General features: G+C 40.2%; 3 protein-coding genes across 7 annotated transcripts; 2 read left to right on the forward strand and 1 right to left on the reverse strand.

Annotated features, from left to right (window-relative positions):
* Positions 1-2,393: 2,393 nt before the first annotated feature.
* gal3st1b (galactose-3-O-sulfotransferase 1b) lies at positions 2,394-6,951 on the forward strand. Of its 5 annotated transcripts, none has more exons than XM_034546585.1 (4): positions 2,394-3,534; positions 3,650-3,878; positions 5,439-5,581; positions 5,680-6,951. In XM_034546585.1, exons 3-4 carry the CDS (start codon positions 5,460-5,462, stop codon positions 6,830-6,832), a joined length of 1,275 nt encoding a protein of 424 aa, XP_034402476.1. In that variant the 5' UTR covers positions 2,394-3,534; positions 3,650-3,878; positions 5,439-5,459; the 3' UTR covers positions 6,833-6,951. The 5 variants fall into 5 exon arrangements, with proteins under 5 accessions (XP_034402476.1, XP_034402477.1, XP_034402478.1 ...); XM_034546586.1 differs by having other exon boundaries at positions 3,721-3,878; XM_034546587.1 differs by having other exon boundaries at positions 2,394-3,076.
* A 1,443-nt stretch (positions 6,952-8,394) lies between these two features.
* On the reverse strand, positions 8,395-9,058 carry LOC117740292 (cytochrome b-c1 complex subunit 9). Its single transcript, XM_034546591.1, has 2 exons — positions 8,895-9,058; positions 8,395-8,727 (listed from the first exon to the last, which is right to left on the reverse strand). Exons 1-2 carry the CDS (start codon positions 9,033-9,035, stop codon positions 8,677-8,679), a joined length of 192 nt encoding a protein of 63 aa, XP_034402482.1. The 5' UTR covers positions 9,036-9,058; the 3' UTR covers positions 8,395-8,676.
* Positions 9,059-9,067: 9 nt separating this feature from the next.
* Positions 9,068-11,491, forward strand: zmat5 (zinc finger, matrin-type 5). Its single transcript, XM_034546590.1, has 6 exons — positions 9,068-9,223; positions 9,964-10,135; positions 10,394-10,456; positions 10,575-10,655; positions 10,970-11,078; positions 11,186-11,491. The coding sequence occupies exons 2-6, from the start codon at positions 10,009-10,011 to the stop codon at positions 11,331-11,333; spliced, it is 528 nt and encodes a 175-aa protein (XP_034402481.1). The 5' UTR covers positions 9,068-9,223; positions 9,964-10,008; the 3' UTR covers positions 11,334-11,491.
* The last annotated feature ends 3,266 nt before the right edge of the window (positions 11,492-14,757 follow it).

The following is a 14,757-nucleotide window of genomic DNA, read 5'->3' on the forward strand; positions in this document are numbered from 1 at the left end:
GGACACAATTTAAAAAGCAGCACAGTTAAAAGCAGAACAGTCTGCAGCAGAGCAACCCAGAGGGAACACGTCAGGCATAGGCCTGCCTGAAAAGGTGGGTTTTGAATAAAATGATAGAGTCAATGTTTCTGATGTCAGGGGGGAGGGAGTTCCAGAGGCGAGGGGCAGAGCGGCTGAAGGCTCTTGACCCCACGGTGGACAGACGAGCTGGGGGGACAGTCAGGTTGATGGAGGAGGCAGACCTGAGAGACCGGGTGGGGATGTTGATTTGGAGGAGGTGAGACAGATATGGAGGGGCAAGGTTGTGGATGGCCTTGAATGCATGGAGGAGGATCTTAAAGTCAATGTGGTGTTTGATGGGGAGCCAGTGGAGTTGTCGTAGGGGTGATGTGAGAGATGGAAGGGGTCTTGGTGATGATGCGGGCAGCAGCGTTCTGGACCAGTTGGAGTTTATGGAGGAGTTTGTGGGGGAGACCAAAGAGGAGGGGATTACAATAATCCAAGCGGGAGGTGACAAGAGAGTGGACCAGGATTGCGGCGCTGTTGGGTGTGAGTGAAGGGCGGAGGCGGTTGATATTTCGGAGGTGGAAGTAGGCAGACCGGATGGTGGTGTTGATGTGAGTGTGGAATGACAGTGTGCTGTCGAGGACGACACCCAGACTCTTAGCCTGAGGGGAGGGGGAGACCGAGGAGTTGTCTATTGTGAGGGCGAAACTGGGATGCTTGGTGAGAGTGGACTTGGAACCGATAAGGACAACCTCGGTTTTATTGCTGTTCAATTTGAGGAAGTTTGAGGTGAACCAGTTTTTTATTTCCTGTAAACAGGCACAGAGGGAGGGGGGCGGGGAAGTGGAAGAGGGTTTGGAGGAAACATAGAGCTGGATGTCGTGCGCGTAACAGTGGAATTGAATATTATGTTTGCGGAAAATGAGTCCAAGTGGGAGGAGGTAGATAATAAACAGGATAGGACCAAGGACAGATCCCTGGGGAACACCGGAGGAGAGGAGGGAGGGATGTGATGTGAATGATTTTAACTGAATGAACTGAGTACGGCCAGAGAGATATGAGTGAAACCATGAAAGGGGTGTATCTGAAATTCCAATGGAGGCTAGACGGTCGAGGAGGATGGTGTGGGAGATGGTGTCGAAGGCGGCGCTCAGATCGAGGAGGATGAGGATTGATAGTAGTCCAGAGTCAGCTGCCATGAGGAGGTCATTTGAGATCTTGATGAGGGCGGTTTCTGTGCTGTGACGGGGGCGAAAACCGGACTGAAACTGTTCATAGAGATTGTTGTTTGAGAGGTGAGCCTGAATCTGAGATGCCACTGTTTTTTCTAAGATTTTAGAGAGAAATGGTAGGTTGGAAATGGGACGGAGGTTATTGAAAATGTTGGGGTCTAAACCAGGTTTCTTGAGTATTGGAGTAACAGCAGCGGATTTGAGAGGTGATGGGACAGAACCAGAGGTGAGGGAGGAATGGATGATGGCCGTTATCAGGGGTAGCAGAGAGGGGAGGGAGGCTATAACCAGGGAGGATGGGAGGGGTTGGCAGGTGGATGGCTTGGAAGTCTGGATGAGTTTTGATAAAACGATGGCAGAGGGGAGTTGGAAGCAGGAGAGAGGTACAGAGACGGGGGGGGGGAAACAAAAGTAGAAGGACAGCTGGACGTATGAGGGGTCAGTTGCTGATGGATGGTAGTTATTTTAGTGTTAAAAAATGACATTAGGGAGTTAGTTTTCCGTGGAGTAGAAGTGAGGGGGAAGGGAATCTGGGGGGCGGAATGAATTGTTGACCACAGAGAAAAGGGTCCTGGTGTTCCCAGCACCAGCAGTGATTTTGTCAGTAAAGAATTGTGATTTGGCTGAGGAGAGAGCATCTTTGTAGAGGAGGATGTGGGCATGGTGCATCTGTTTATGGATCGTGAGTCCGGTTTTGGTGAAAAGCCTCTCCAACTGACGACCCTTGGCTTTCAACTGGCGGAGCTGAGGGGAGAACCAGGGGGCAGAGTGGGGGAATGAGACAGTCCGGGTTTTGAGGGGAGCAAGTGAGTTCAGCAGAGTACGGAGACTATCATTGTAAAGATTAACCAGATGATCCAGGGTGTGTGGGGGGGTGATGATGGGGAAACTGTCAATGCCTGTTGTGAGGTCAGCCAGATTAATGTTTGTGATGTTGCGGAAGGATATGACACGTAACTGTTTGTATTTGGATAATGTTAAACTTAAATTAAATAAAATGAGCATGTGGTCTGAGATAGGGAGATCGACAGCAGAGCAGTTGAGGGGAGTGACACCAGAGCAAATGACCAAGTCCAAAATGTGACCTTTAAAATGGGTGGGGAAGTGAATATGTTGAAGGAGACCAAAACTGTCCAAGCAAAAAGTTAAGTCCTTAGTGAGGGGATGATTAGTGTTGTCCATGTGAATATTCAGATCGCCCAACAGAATGATGTTGGGAGACAGTGAGCAGATGTGTGTGAGAAGTGTGGTGAATTCATTGATGAAGTCCTTGTTTGGTTTGGGTGGGCGGTAAATGTTGAGTAAAACGGTTGGAGTAGGACCATTCAGCTGTAGAGCCACAGATTCGAATGTCTGGGATACTGGCAAAGATAATGACGAGACCTTCCAAGTCTCGCGGTGAAGTATCGCGAGACCTCCTCCTCTTCCGGTGAGACGGGGGTGTGCGGTGTAAACAAACCCAGGTGGAACAGACTCGTTCAGAGAAAGTCCAACTTGTGGTCGAGGAGGAGGTCTTGTAGTAGCTGTCCCTTGCCTGAGAGGGAACGGATGTTAAATAATCCAAACATGACGTCGGAGTGTTGGTTGGTGAAGCTAACGTTAGCCGACCTGGCTAGGCTGGCTAACTTGGTGTGGTCCACCTTCCTGTGGGTTGGTTTTTTCTGACGACGGGTGGAGGACCAGATGGAGTTAATGGCAGTGGAGTCATCGATGCGGTGGTATCGCCCCGCTCCGCGGTGAATGTACCTCCGGCGGTGGCGAGCGATGTCCGGGAAGTTGTATAATACAGGCGGAGGAGCAGAACGGAGGAATCTAAATTGGAGGAGCTCCGTGCTCAGGTAGTGGGTCAGGGGTGATTCTGGGAGTATTAGGAGGGACAGGACAGTCCACAGGAGCACAACGCTCACAGCAAGCTTGTAGCTCCACATGATCCACGGCCACGGGCAGATGTTCGCCGAGCAGCGTAGCTGTCAGCGTTCGGGTAGGCAGGACAACAAACTCGCTTTACGCACAGTTCCTATTAAACTAAACGGGATGACAGTAAATAGGTGGTCTGCTGCAAACTGTGCAGAAAATCGTAGAAAAATCGTCGAAAAAACAATAAAACAACCGGAGAGCAGCGGCAGCTAGATGCGCCAGCGTTCACTTCACTCAGTGAATCAACAGGTGAATGCAATCACCAATCACTAGACCAGTGTTCTTATGACTTGACCAACAAAAAACTAAAAAAAAGATGTTCATCAGTACACCCTCCATATGTGCAATATCGTCACCATCGCACATAAACATTGATACAGTTAAGTAGCAACTTTTTTGGGGAAACTGCACCTTGGTTACACTTAAAGATGCAATTTTCATACTTAAGAGAAATGCTTTTCTTTATATTCAATATATATATTATTTTTTTTAAGGTGATTTGTCCCCGCTACACTGTTAGGCCGCTGTTGAAGATATATCAGTTCTATTTTACAAACCACTTCAGCTCCTGTGGGTGGAGAATGCACATCTGACTTCTTTGACTCCTCACAGCCAATGAGATAGGACTTCAGGGAGCGTGCACAGCATGTTGAACAATAGAGGGTTCTCTTTCACCGTTGTGGATAATCCTCACTCCGACACTGCTAATGCTGTCATCTGCAGGTAAATAAAGCTCTTTACTTGTATTTATCCCAGACCATACATATGATTTTTTTATTTGCCATGACATTATGTTTTGATAATCAAGAGAAGTCTCACATTATTTCAGGATAATGGGTCAAAAGAATTGTTATTTGAAGACAAAACATGTTAAACATAAACTTTAATCAAGTTAAATGTGTTTCCTCATGTAGTACAACTACTCTAACAGACATACATAGATGTAGCATGATATGTATGGTAGTTATTCTCATCAAATGTGACAAATGGACTACATAGATGACCATCATTGTTAAAGATAAGAAGTCAGAGCTGGTATTCAAAGGCGCACTACATGACATGAAGAGTAATCATCTGTCAAGAGTCAACCGTAGAAATCTATTTCGATATTTAGCCATTTACCTAAACTTTGTTTTCAACATAAATGTCTCTTTTCTCTTTCCAATTCTGCTGTGTGTTGTGAAGGGAATCTAAGTACTATAAACATGTTTACAGTGTAAACATGTGGGCTTATTTGACAGAAAGAACAAAGGAGCAGTTTATTGCTTATTTGTATGCTCTTCTCTATGTATCCCCCCCCCCCCCCCCTATAGTTTATCTTAAAGATATTCTGCTTTTATACAGAAATTAATACCAGGTTACATTTGCTTTAAATGGGTCCGATCCAGGCTTTTCTGTAAAGCAATAATAACTTTTATGTTGTATGTGGGGAGGTAATATTTGGCCTGTGTGTAAGAATTGCCACAGGGCATTTAACCTGTTTATGAGATTCATGGAGCTGTTCAGAACACACAACAAAACTGCACTGTGGTTGATCTTTGGCGTAGATTACGTCTGCTTTAAAGACCTCGTCCACAGCCATCCATAGCAAAGGCAAGCTCAGTGAAGCTCAAAGAGGGCGACTGCTATGTCAGATAGTATTTAGAAATAAATCTTGGTTGAATGTTGAATGTATTCCAGGACTTAGCAAGTTTCACGGACATCACAGTGCCCAATAGGACGTTGCACAGCAGTCATCGTCCAGTGGCCGCACATTGGCCATCAGAATGCACATTATATTATTTGTTCGACATTTGCATGAAAAATTCTCCTTAAGGCACCAACTGTACAAACACAGCCTCAAGTGGCCATTCGACGAATTGCAGTTTTTAGGAACTCAGCGTTAGCTTTAAACTGGCTCGACTTAATAACTAAGTGCTTTTGTTTTGTTACAATTTCCTTGTGATTTTAAGCTGAATCGTGATATTTTTAGTCAACATAACTACCTTTGTTGCCTCAACCCATAAAATGTATAGTCTAAACCTAACAGTAGTTATGTAACATTTTTTTTCTTTTCTTTTGTCCCTTAATCACATGTTTGAAACGGTTTCAAACTGCGAGCGTTCGGTCCAGAAGAACATACGTCATCCGAAACACAATTGAGAGTGCAGTTTAGTTGTATAGAAATGTAATATTGTAGGAGGCGGGGCTGGAACACAGCAAAATCCAGCAAGTTGTGTATCACAACTGAACATCCTGTGATTTTTCTCTCCACACGTGCATTCTCTCTTATTGCATTTTCAGGTTAACCTTTGGGTGTTAAGGATGTCTGGCATCAAAGGAAAGAAGTGCCGCTTTGTGACACAAAGGCGGATTCTCTGGGTTTTATTGACCAGCATCATACTGGTGCTGTACGGCTTGACGAACCCACGACAAGGAAAGAATGGGTAAAAAAAAAGAAGAAGAAAAAAGAAGAATAGGAAAGCATTGTGTTATTGAGTTTAGTCAGTTGATCTGTTTGCTTATCCTTATATTTTATTCATAGGGTCTCCCAACCAGGCACATGTCCTCTCACTGTGGCAAAATTATTGGAGGCAAATGTGAGCATGCCTTCTCAAAGCACAAAGTCAGAAGAGTGCTCCCCCAAAGTAAACATCATGTTCATGAAGACCCATAAAACCGCTAGCAGCACCATACTCAACATCCTTTTCAGATATGGAGAACAGCACCAGTTGAAATTCGCCTTCCCTGATGGGCGCAATGACTTCTTCTACCCATCACCGTTCCTGTGCTCCCAGGTGAAGGACTACAGCCCTGGAGACTGTTTCAACATTGTTTGTAACCACATGCGCTTCGACCACCACGAAGTAGCCAAGCTCCTGCCTCCGGATGCCGTGTACATCACCATCTTACGAGACCCGGTGTCTCTTTTTGAGTCGTCGTTCCATTATTATCGCAGAGCAGTTCCTCTCACCTGGAGCATCGACGGAGAAGACAAACTGGCAGAGTTTCTAAACAATCCTCAGAGTTTCTACAGCACCGGCGCATTCAACTCATTCTACCTGAAAAATATGCTATTTTTTGACTTTGGTCTGGACAACAACCTAGAGGCTGATGATCCCCGTGTAATGAGTGACATTCATAACTTATCCAAACATTTTCATCTTGTGCTCTTCGCAGAATATTTTGAGGAGTCTCTTGTCCTGCTTAAGGACACACTGTGTTGGACCACGGAGGACATCCTGTATTTTAAAATGAACGCTCGCAGGTGCTCATCTGTATCTCATCTGACCCCTGAGTTGAGAGAGAAAGCTTTACAGTGGAACGGGGCTGACTGGAGACTCTACCAGTACTTCAATGCTACCTTCTGGGCCAGAGTAGAGGCGTATGGGAGAGACCGAATGAAACAGGAGGTTAGTGAGCTGAGGAGAAGGAATTCTGAGATGCAGGACATCTGTATCGAGGATGGAGGTGCAGTCGAGGCTCAAAAGATTCAAGACAGACGTTTCCAGCCCTGGCAGCCAATTGGAGAGTCTTCCATCCTGGGGTACAACATGAAGAAAAACATTGATCTGAAATTCAGGACAATTTGTGAGAAAATGCTCACACCTGAAATACAATACTTGTCAGACCTGGGTGTAAGACTGTGGCTTACTAAAACATGGGGTTGGTTAAAAGATGCTGTTTTTACTGTTTGACTTGGATTCAAACATTTAATTTGCAATTTATCCTGAAACCAAATCTTTCAGTTTTTCTTGTGATTAATGCATTCTTAATGTTATTTCTATGTGTAAATTAAAAGTTAAATTCCTCTTTAGCTTCATGGAATGTGTTACATTTAGGATTTTTTTTACCACTCCCAAATGGGCCTACAGATGAGTAAGTTATATTTGGTTCTTCTTACGTTGTATTTTTCAACATTGTGCACTACAAATGCTAAAACTGTGTCAGACTTGAACGTGTGAACAATAAGTCTCCTACGTGTTGTTTGAGTGGCTACTCCCCTCTGTGGTAAGATTTGCATCGTTAATCTTTCAGCATTATTGTGCAAAGCCTATTTGCTTAATTGTCCACTGCGAGCAGAAATGTTTCTGACACCCGATGCTATTTTGTTTGTTCTACCTACAGTAACCAAACCAGGGTGTGATGTCAAACACTGAGTCATCAGTGGTTGTTATAGGGATGTTGACAGCACACATTTGTGGTGGGACAGATAATGCTGAGGTGCTCCCTAGAGGCTTGGATGCAGGTGTATGCAATTAATTTGAACGGCAGTGGACTTGTACGACCCTGTCATAGCTGTTTAAATGACGACACCATTGACAGTATTGATGGTTTGACATGGCTCGAAGAGCTAATAACTTTATATTGGCATTAGCAAATGATTAATCAGTTGCAAGATTGTTTTGGGTGAAAAGTGGCAGCTATTGCTTGTAGAATATAGTACTTTCTACTGATTTGACCAGACCGTTTATACATGGTATTCTGAGTAAAAGTTTATTATTATTTAACGTTTTATATTACAAAGTATGCATTTAGAATCCATCTAGAACTAAGAAGTTCTACAGGATGGAGCGGCCCTGTGTACTGTACTTGATGTGCATGATAATCATTTACTTTAAGGAAGGCTCGTCTGTTAACAATATCAATAACCAGTAGGCTTTTGTAGATGTACTGCTCTTTGTAAACTTGCTTGGGAACATGTTTGTAAACATGCCATTTTGTATAATTACATGAATTATCTCACATGGATGAAAATTGTCCTAAAGTTCCTTTTCATTCAGGTATTAATGCCAGACTACAACAATTATGAAATTAGGAATGGTTAAATACGCAACACAGCAGTGTTGTTCTCTGAAATACAGACTTGTCTTACAACTATGACATTGCATTCCTTTTGAGCTTCGCTCTTAAGTATTAGTACAATACACAAAGTTGTAAAAAAGTGTATCCTTGAAAAGACAGAATAAAACCTGTAAAATCACTGATTTATGTAAAGGACACCATGCATCCCTCCATTGCATATTCGAAAAAGCTAGCAGAGAAGCAGTAAACAAATGTACAAACGATCAGTTTTACAAGACATAACTATTATGCAAAGCCCCTTGAATGTTTTTTTTAAACCAAGTTACTCATTGCATTTGTATATGAAGCCGGTGACACTTTAAGATGTGATATGGGTTTATGTAAATAATGAAACTGTAATAAATCTGCTCTGATACATGCATACCATATCAAGTATAATAAACAAACACTGCGATATCGGTATGACATTAACAATTTTAATTTAACAATTTACAATCTGTGAGGAGAACGAAGGCTTGATACATAACAGCAGGAAGGGGAGGACGAGGTGACAGGAACCATTGCTCCTTTCTTCACGGTGGTCTGGACAGCCAATCAGCTCCCACTGGGGTTGACTTGAAGCACATTGTCCATGTTGACTGGCGTTTGATGGAGGTAACGGTACGGAGTCCAGGAAGAATGGATTATGGAAGTGTGACAACAGTTGCACTTCAGCCTTAGGAAACCCCGCGACGTCCTATTCTTCGTTTTTGTTCTCGTAATTGTGTTGGATGTGTTTCCATAGTTTCTATAATAAAAAAAACGTATTAGATAAGGTTAGATATGTCATATGAAAAGATAGGTTGTCTTCGATTAGGCAAGCTATCTTAGCTTAGCTTACGTTAGCGCCGCTTCGCCCTCTGCTCACAAGGTCAGAATTAAACAAGCATTAAACCCCCAAAAGGACACACTTACCCCGCGATTCATTTCCTCAAAAACCGCGTCGCCACCTTGGTCAAAGACTCGTTCAAAGAAGACCGCTCCAACCATGATGGTTATGGCGAAAGTGGACGTTCTCCTGAAGAGCAGATTGTAGACGGTTTTAACCAGAGCCATGTCGGTGGATTGACGTACTGCGCAGGACCGGAAGCTGAAGTGACACGCTTGCCTGCACGCTTCCGGTCCTTAAGTTATTTGGTAGTAGGATATCCTTTATCCTTTTCACATCTAGTTTGCTAACTATATACTACGCGTGGTCTTTCAAAGCGAACATCACAGAGGAGGACCGCCCCGTTTCTCCAATGGTTTGTTCTCGTTGCTGTTTGAATTCAACATCGATGAGTATTTAAATCAAACGTTCATTGATGTAGTATTACGCATGCAAATAGCCCACAAGGGTTTGCCTAACAACACCCTTGAACAGGACATTATTGACGATACAGCACTGCCTCTCGTACCTTATTGCTTAAGTAAGCTAACGTTACCCATCCAGGTGTAACAACGCTACGCACACATATTTAGGGTTGTTAACGCTTGCTCCGTTGGGCTATCCGTGGAAGTGTTTGTTCGAGAAACAAACTGCTCGTTTGCATGCTGTTTATGTTTCTAAACCGTTGAGTACCTTTCTCCAGAGTAGAAATGGAAGAGTCATATCGAGGCACATTCAAAATACATGCACCTTCACTACTAAAACAGTAGATGGCAGCAATCAGTTTTTGTTGATATGAGGTCGTTTGTCATTGTAAATTAAATATCTAAATAACTTTGTTTTGTAGTCTGTTGGCCAGACAAAACAAAGTAGACTACCAAGATAACGCATTTGTTGACTATTTCTAATTCATAGATAAAACTATGAAACCATAATCAAGAACATAATTGATAATTGTGCAGATACAGTATGACTTTTTTTGGGATTAATTAATCAGCTCGAGCATACTGATACATCACACTCAGTTGAGAAACCAGTTCAGTCAGCACAGCTATCCACTCACCATGTGTTCACAGCTCTTATAAATATATTTTGTGTCTGTTCCCTGTTTTTCAGATATTTAAAAGGTGACCTTGCTGGTTTGAGCACATCACCTGCACCATGGGGAGGAGATACTACTGTGACTACTGTGACCGGTCCTTTCAGGACAACATGCATAACAGGAAGAAACATCTGAACGGTGTGCAGCATCACAGAGCTAAAAAGGCCTGGTATGACTACTTTAGAGGTGAGACCTCCTGAGATGTGCTCACAATTAAATCAAATTCAATGCTATATTTTTATGGCATGTTTTAGTTTAAATGTTTGTTTTTTATTTACAAATTAAAAGTTGTGTATGTCTTAATAGTATTTTATATATTTTTTAACCTATTTATGAGATTTTAATTGGAAAATTATCATGCTTACATTTTACATCATGGCTGCTCACTAGATTATGAACGATTATATAAATAACCAAGGAATACATTATCATTTTTCCTTTTAGACTCTTCAGCCATCCTGTGTGATGAGCAAACAAAGAAACCCTGCAGGAAGTTTCTCCAAAAAGGTAACAGAACAGTTTAAATATACCTTTACCCAATAACCAGAAATCTATATTACATACCCTCTTGTAATAATCACTTCCCCCTGGCTTTTCTTTTCTTTTCTTTTTTAAATTCTTTTAGGAATTTGTGATTTTGGCCCGAATTGCAGGTTTTCTCACATGTCCGAAGAGGATCTGTTTCACTTAAAAAAACAGGCGGAAGGTAAGCTGTACCCGAAGTGTAGTGCTGTCTACCAAAGCAATACTACACACATTAAATGCACATAACATTTGCCAATATAAATAGTATTATCAACATGATTATTTAATAATGAGGTGAACATTCAACACTGCACTCCCATACCAACACAGTCTAGGTTAATGGCTCAGATGTAATGCAGCAGAGGGCAAACATGCCAAGTACCTTGGGTTAGCACTCTCTCCAGCATTTCTTAAAACAATATGTAATATTAGTTTTGTCCAGATGATGTTGTGAATTGTGATATGTTGACAGGGGTGATATTTAATTTCTTTCAGATGAAAGACAGCAAAGAGAGGACTATGTAGACAGAAAGATGCCTGGGCGAAGTATAGAAGAATGGCTCTCCAGAAGGGAAAAGAAGCAAACTGCCCTCGGTAGCAAAGGGTGGGCTCTTTAATTTTTGTTTCATAGCTTATTCATACATGTTTAGCATTTCTAATCGTTATTCTTGTTGATTTATAATTCAACTGTTCCACTATTTATCTCTGCAGAGATCTAAAAGATAAGGAAGACAGCGAAGAGGGCCAAGAAGAAAGTGACATACCTCAACAGCTCCTCTCCATCCCTAACCTTCCACCCTCTCTGCGACCTCCTCCTCCAGGCGGATGGAAAGTCAAAGTGAACACAGAATGGGGTTGAAAGATATTCACGCTGTGGTTCAAATCACAATTAAGTGGGCATATGCCACATGAATGGTACAGAATACATATGTTATTAAGAGATGGTGTCACATTTGTAATAGGCAGTTTGAAAATTAGGTTTGAAATACACAAATTCAATAAACACTTTGAATGCCATACAGTTTAGGCCATGTTTCGTTGAACTATGTTAAACTATTCATTTTGAACATTTCACTTAAAATTCTGATTTAAAATGAGTAAAAGCTTGTATTTACATAAAACGTAGCGAGTTAAATCTTAGAATAGTGATTTCCATACAGGCCGTATAACCCTGACTTTGACTCCTCCACAGATTTACATTTCAGGTCATGTGGTGAATGGAATGGAGGTTTTCTGAGCAGATGGAAATATTATTTCTTTTAATTTTAGTCCTTTGCTGCGTCACCAGGGTAATCATAGGTCTGATTTAATTATATTTCTAACCCAGCCATCTGAAAACACAATTTTACTTCCTAAATAGTAAATATGTGAGAGTAATGATCTGGATTAAGTTTCATAATGACATTTTTTATAGTTAGAAAGTTTGTTGTTGTTGTTTTTTTTAATCAACAATCATAATGTATCATTGTTATTGGCCTTTTTATGTCCTCGATGAGGTTATTTCTCATAACATGGGATTATGCGGATATGTACCTAATCTAGTATCTTAACTGAATCCTCATTAAATTTCTATGATTTTTTAATTTTGTCTTAACTCTTCTTCTTCTGTCTTATCCAAACACATCTCTGACTTTCAATGTGTTTTAGAGCACTAGTGACGCTATGGATTAACCCCATTTTGTTTACGTCATACAAGCACACATGCACATCCAGTTGGTTTCGGACTGATTTAAAGCAAAAGTGATTGTAAACTATGAATTATTTCACTAATATTTAAAACATGGTTTTGCAAATAATTAACATGTTACCAGCCCCATGGTAAACAAACCTTGCTCTTGAGCTGCAAGAAGACTTCAGCAGCTTGAGCAATATTTGAGTAATATTAAACAATAAAACATGTCTTACACATTAAAACTACAAACCTTCTCTTCACTCTCCCAGTGAAGCCAAATAGTATTTTTTTCTGTAGAAACACGTTACCCGTCTTATCAGTTGAGTAAACAATACATACACACTTTATATGTTAAGTACATGCATTTCCCTTTAGACACTAAATATTCACAAACCCCTGTAATATGCTAGAATAGGCTTTACATGGAAATAACTTTATTAATGACTTTATATAGTGGCTTTAATTTTGTAACTGTTGCTGCTCTACAATATATATATATATATATATATATATATATATATATATATATATATATATATATTAAAACAAATGTTCTAATGTTGTTCTACATGTATTTGTTCATAACATTCTGTATATGTTTTTAAAAGCAATTATTTAGTCATGTAGAGGAGCAATGTATTGATTAGAGTAGCTCCTAGTTGTGCTAAAGATAACTCTCTATCTGAAGGCCACCATTGTTCTCCAACCTTTGGGGGCTGAGCAGGGGCGTCTCGTTGGCTGCAATCTGCAACACACCACTAGGTGCCGCTAAGTCTTACACACTGGGCCTTTAAGTAAGGAATGAATACAACTAAAGTCCATTGCTTGTAACTTGATTCACTTCTATGTTAACCCGTTACTACATGATGTGCATCATATACACTACATGTGTGGCGCTTTACTGTCAGGGCCATCACACCATCAGATCACATTTCATTACATTTCGCCGCTCCTGATCTGAAAGTGTTGAAGGAAGAATTCATTGTCTGTTTTCCTCTGTACTCTGAAAAGCATACCTGAAGAGATCTTCTCCTCTTTTCTTAACCTCTGTACTTGAACGTCCGCAGTAAATGTAAAAAAAAAAAAATGTCTTTGTCGTATTCGGCTTTTATTTGCAACACATTTGTAAAGAGAAAAACAAAAACAGCAAGCTCCTTTTTAATGCCATATTTTTTATTGGATTACATGCATCTAGACACCACTTACATTAGTGTATAATAGATGCATTAACCTCTAAATCTGCATAACAGCTACATAAATTAAACAGTGCTTGCTATTCTCAATCTAGACATTAAAATTGTACGAGTAATGTCACACAGCAGAATGATACAAATGGTGACGAGAAGGTTAGAGGGGCCTTTATCGAGAGAAGTATAATACATAGATACGTATTGGTACTTGGATTACTGTCATTTCAATTATAAAATACATTTAACATCAGATTCATCCTTTGTCAAAACTGAGGATTTTGTAAATTGATTTCCCTGCTTTCTAAAAGATGTTCTTAAGTTACTTTTAAGTCGAGGCATGAGAGTGCAGTTTTTACTCCGAATGACAAAGGCACAGCACAGAAGACATCCACAGTCCAAATCAAATTAATAACAACAATTAAGACAATCCGTCAACAGAGTGTACATAAATCTGCTCATTAAAGCACTGTAACTTACAGAATAGGACACAGTCAGTTCTTATTTGTCTTAAGACAAGATTTTACACAATAAATAGATTTGACATTCAACAAAACCCATAACTTGATATGTTCACATGAAGAGGTAATGTGACTATGTATGAGACAAAATATCAGTTTTATTGCCAGAATGATACTGATTCATACATTTACTCTTGTGATAGAACTTTGATAAACTTTAAGATAAAAAGAGCAAGAAAAAATATATAGCATTTGGTAAAACTTGTCAAATTTGACAAATATTTGTTAAAGAAATCAGAAAACTTAATGTAAGTGCATGGCATTAATACACACAATAACTTATCTGAATGTCCAGTCAACCTGGAAATCACATCAGAAACCTGATATTTTTTTTAAACTATTTTTTTATCGTTTGTATACAAAACATTATGCTTACATTCATAATAAAAACACGTAGATTTAATGTATCACTTTTCCAAGTAAGAAAATATAATCATGTTATACTTTAAACTATGTTTTTTGGTGGTCCATGTAAAAGCCAGAAAACAACATTTTTCATGATATGTTAAATTAATGTTCACAGCATACTTCCAATTATTTTGATTATTTTTTAATAATTACTATACAAATTGCATAATTATTTGAATACATACACTAGCGTTACAAATTTGATCTCACACACATAGAACACACATATTTCTACTTTTATGTTCATGCAAGTGTGTTTTGTGTGAAATTAATATCCTTAATTTTTTTTTTTTAAATATTAGTCAGTTGTGTCGAAGCTCTAAACTTGTCATGGTTGACTTTAATCACAGCTGGTAACTCAGGTCATATAGCAAATCTTTGTCTTGTGTCTATGATTATTTATTGTGACTCTTTTTGGAGCCTCGATGCACAGATTTGAACTATGTAGCATTGTGCACGTATCGCTGGCAGACTGTGAGTATGAAACACATGTTT

This window comes from Cyclopterus lumpus, chromosome 12 (assembly GCF_009769545.1).
Source record: "Cyclopterus lumpus isolate fCycLum1 chromosome 12, fCycLum1.pri, whole genome shotgun sequence".
NCBI lineage: Eukaryota > Metazoa > Chordata > Actinopteri > Perciformes > Cyclopteridae > Cyclopterus > Cyclopterus lumpus.

Excerpts from the sequence above, each read along its gene's own strand:
- gal3st1b (XM_034546585.1), top strand. The coding sequence starts at position 5,460 with ATGTCTGGCATCAAAGGAAAGAAGTGCCGCTTTGTGACACAAAGGCGG. Across the intron at positions 5,582-5,679 it reads CCACGACAAGGAAAGAATGG|GGTCTCCCAACCAGGCACAT; the intron begins GTAAAAAAAAAG and ends TTTTATTCATAG.
- LOC117740292 (XM_034546591.1), bottom strand. The coding sequence starts at position 9,035 with ATGGCTCTGGTTAAAACCGTCTACAATCTGCTCTTCAGGAGAACGTCC. Across the intron at positions 8,728-8,894 it reads TTGAGGAAATGAATCGCGGG|AAACTATGGAAACACATCCA; the intron begins GTAAGTGTGTCC and ends TTTTTATTATAG.
- zmat5 (XM_034546590.1), top strand. The coding sequence starts at position 10,009 with ATGGGGAGGAGATACTACTGTGACTACTGTGACCGGTCCTTTCAGGAC. Across the intron at positions 10,136-10,393 it reads CTGGTATGACTACTTTAGAG|ACTCTTCAGCCATCCTGTGT; the intron begins GTGAGACCTCCT and ends TTTTCCTTTTAG. Across the intron at positions 10,656-10,969 it reads CTTAAAAAAACAGGCGGAAG|ATGAAAGACAGCAAAGAGAG; the intron begins GTAAGCTGTACC and ends AATTTCTTTCAG.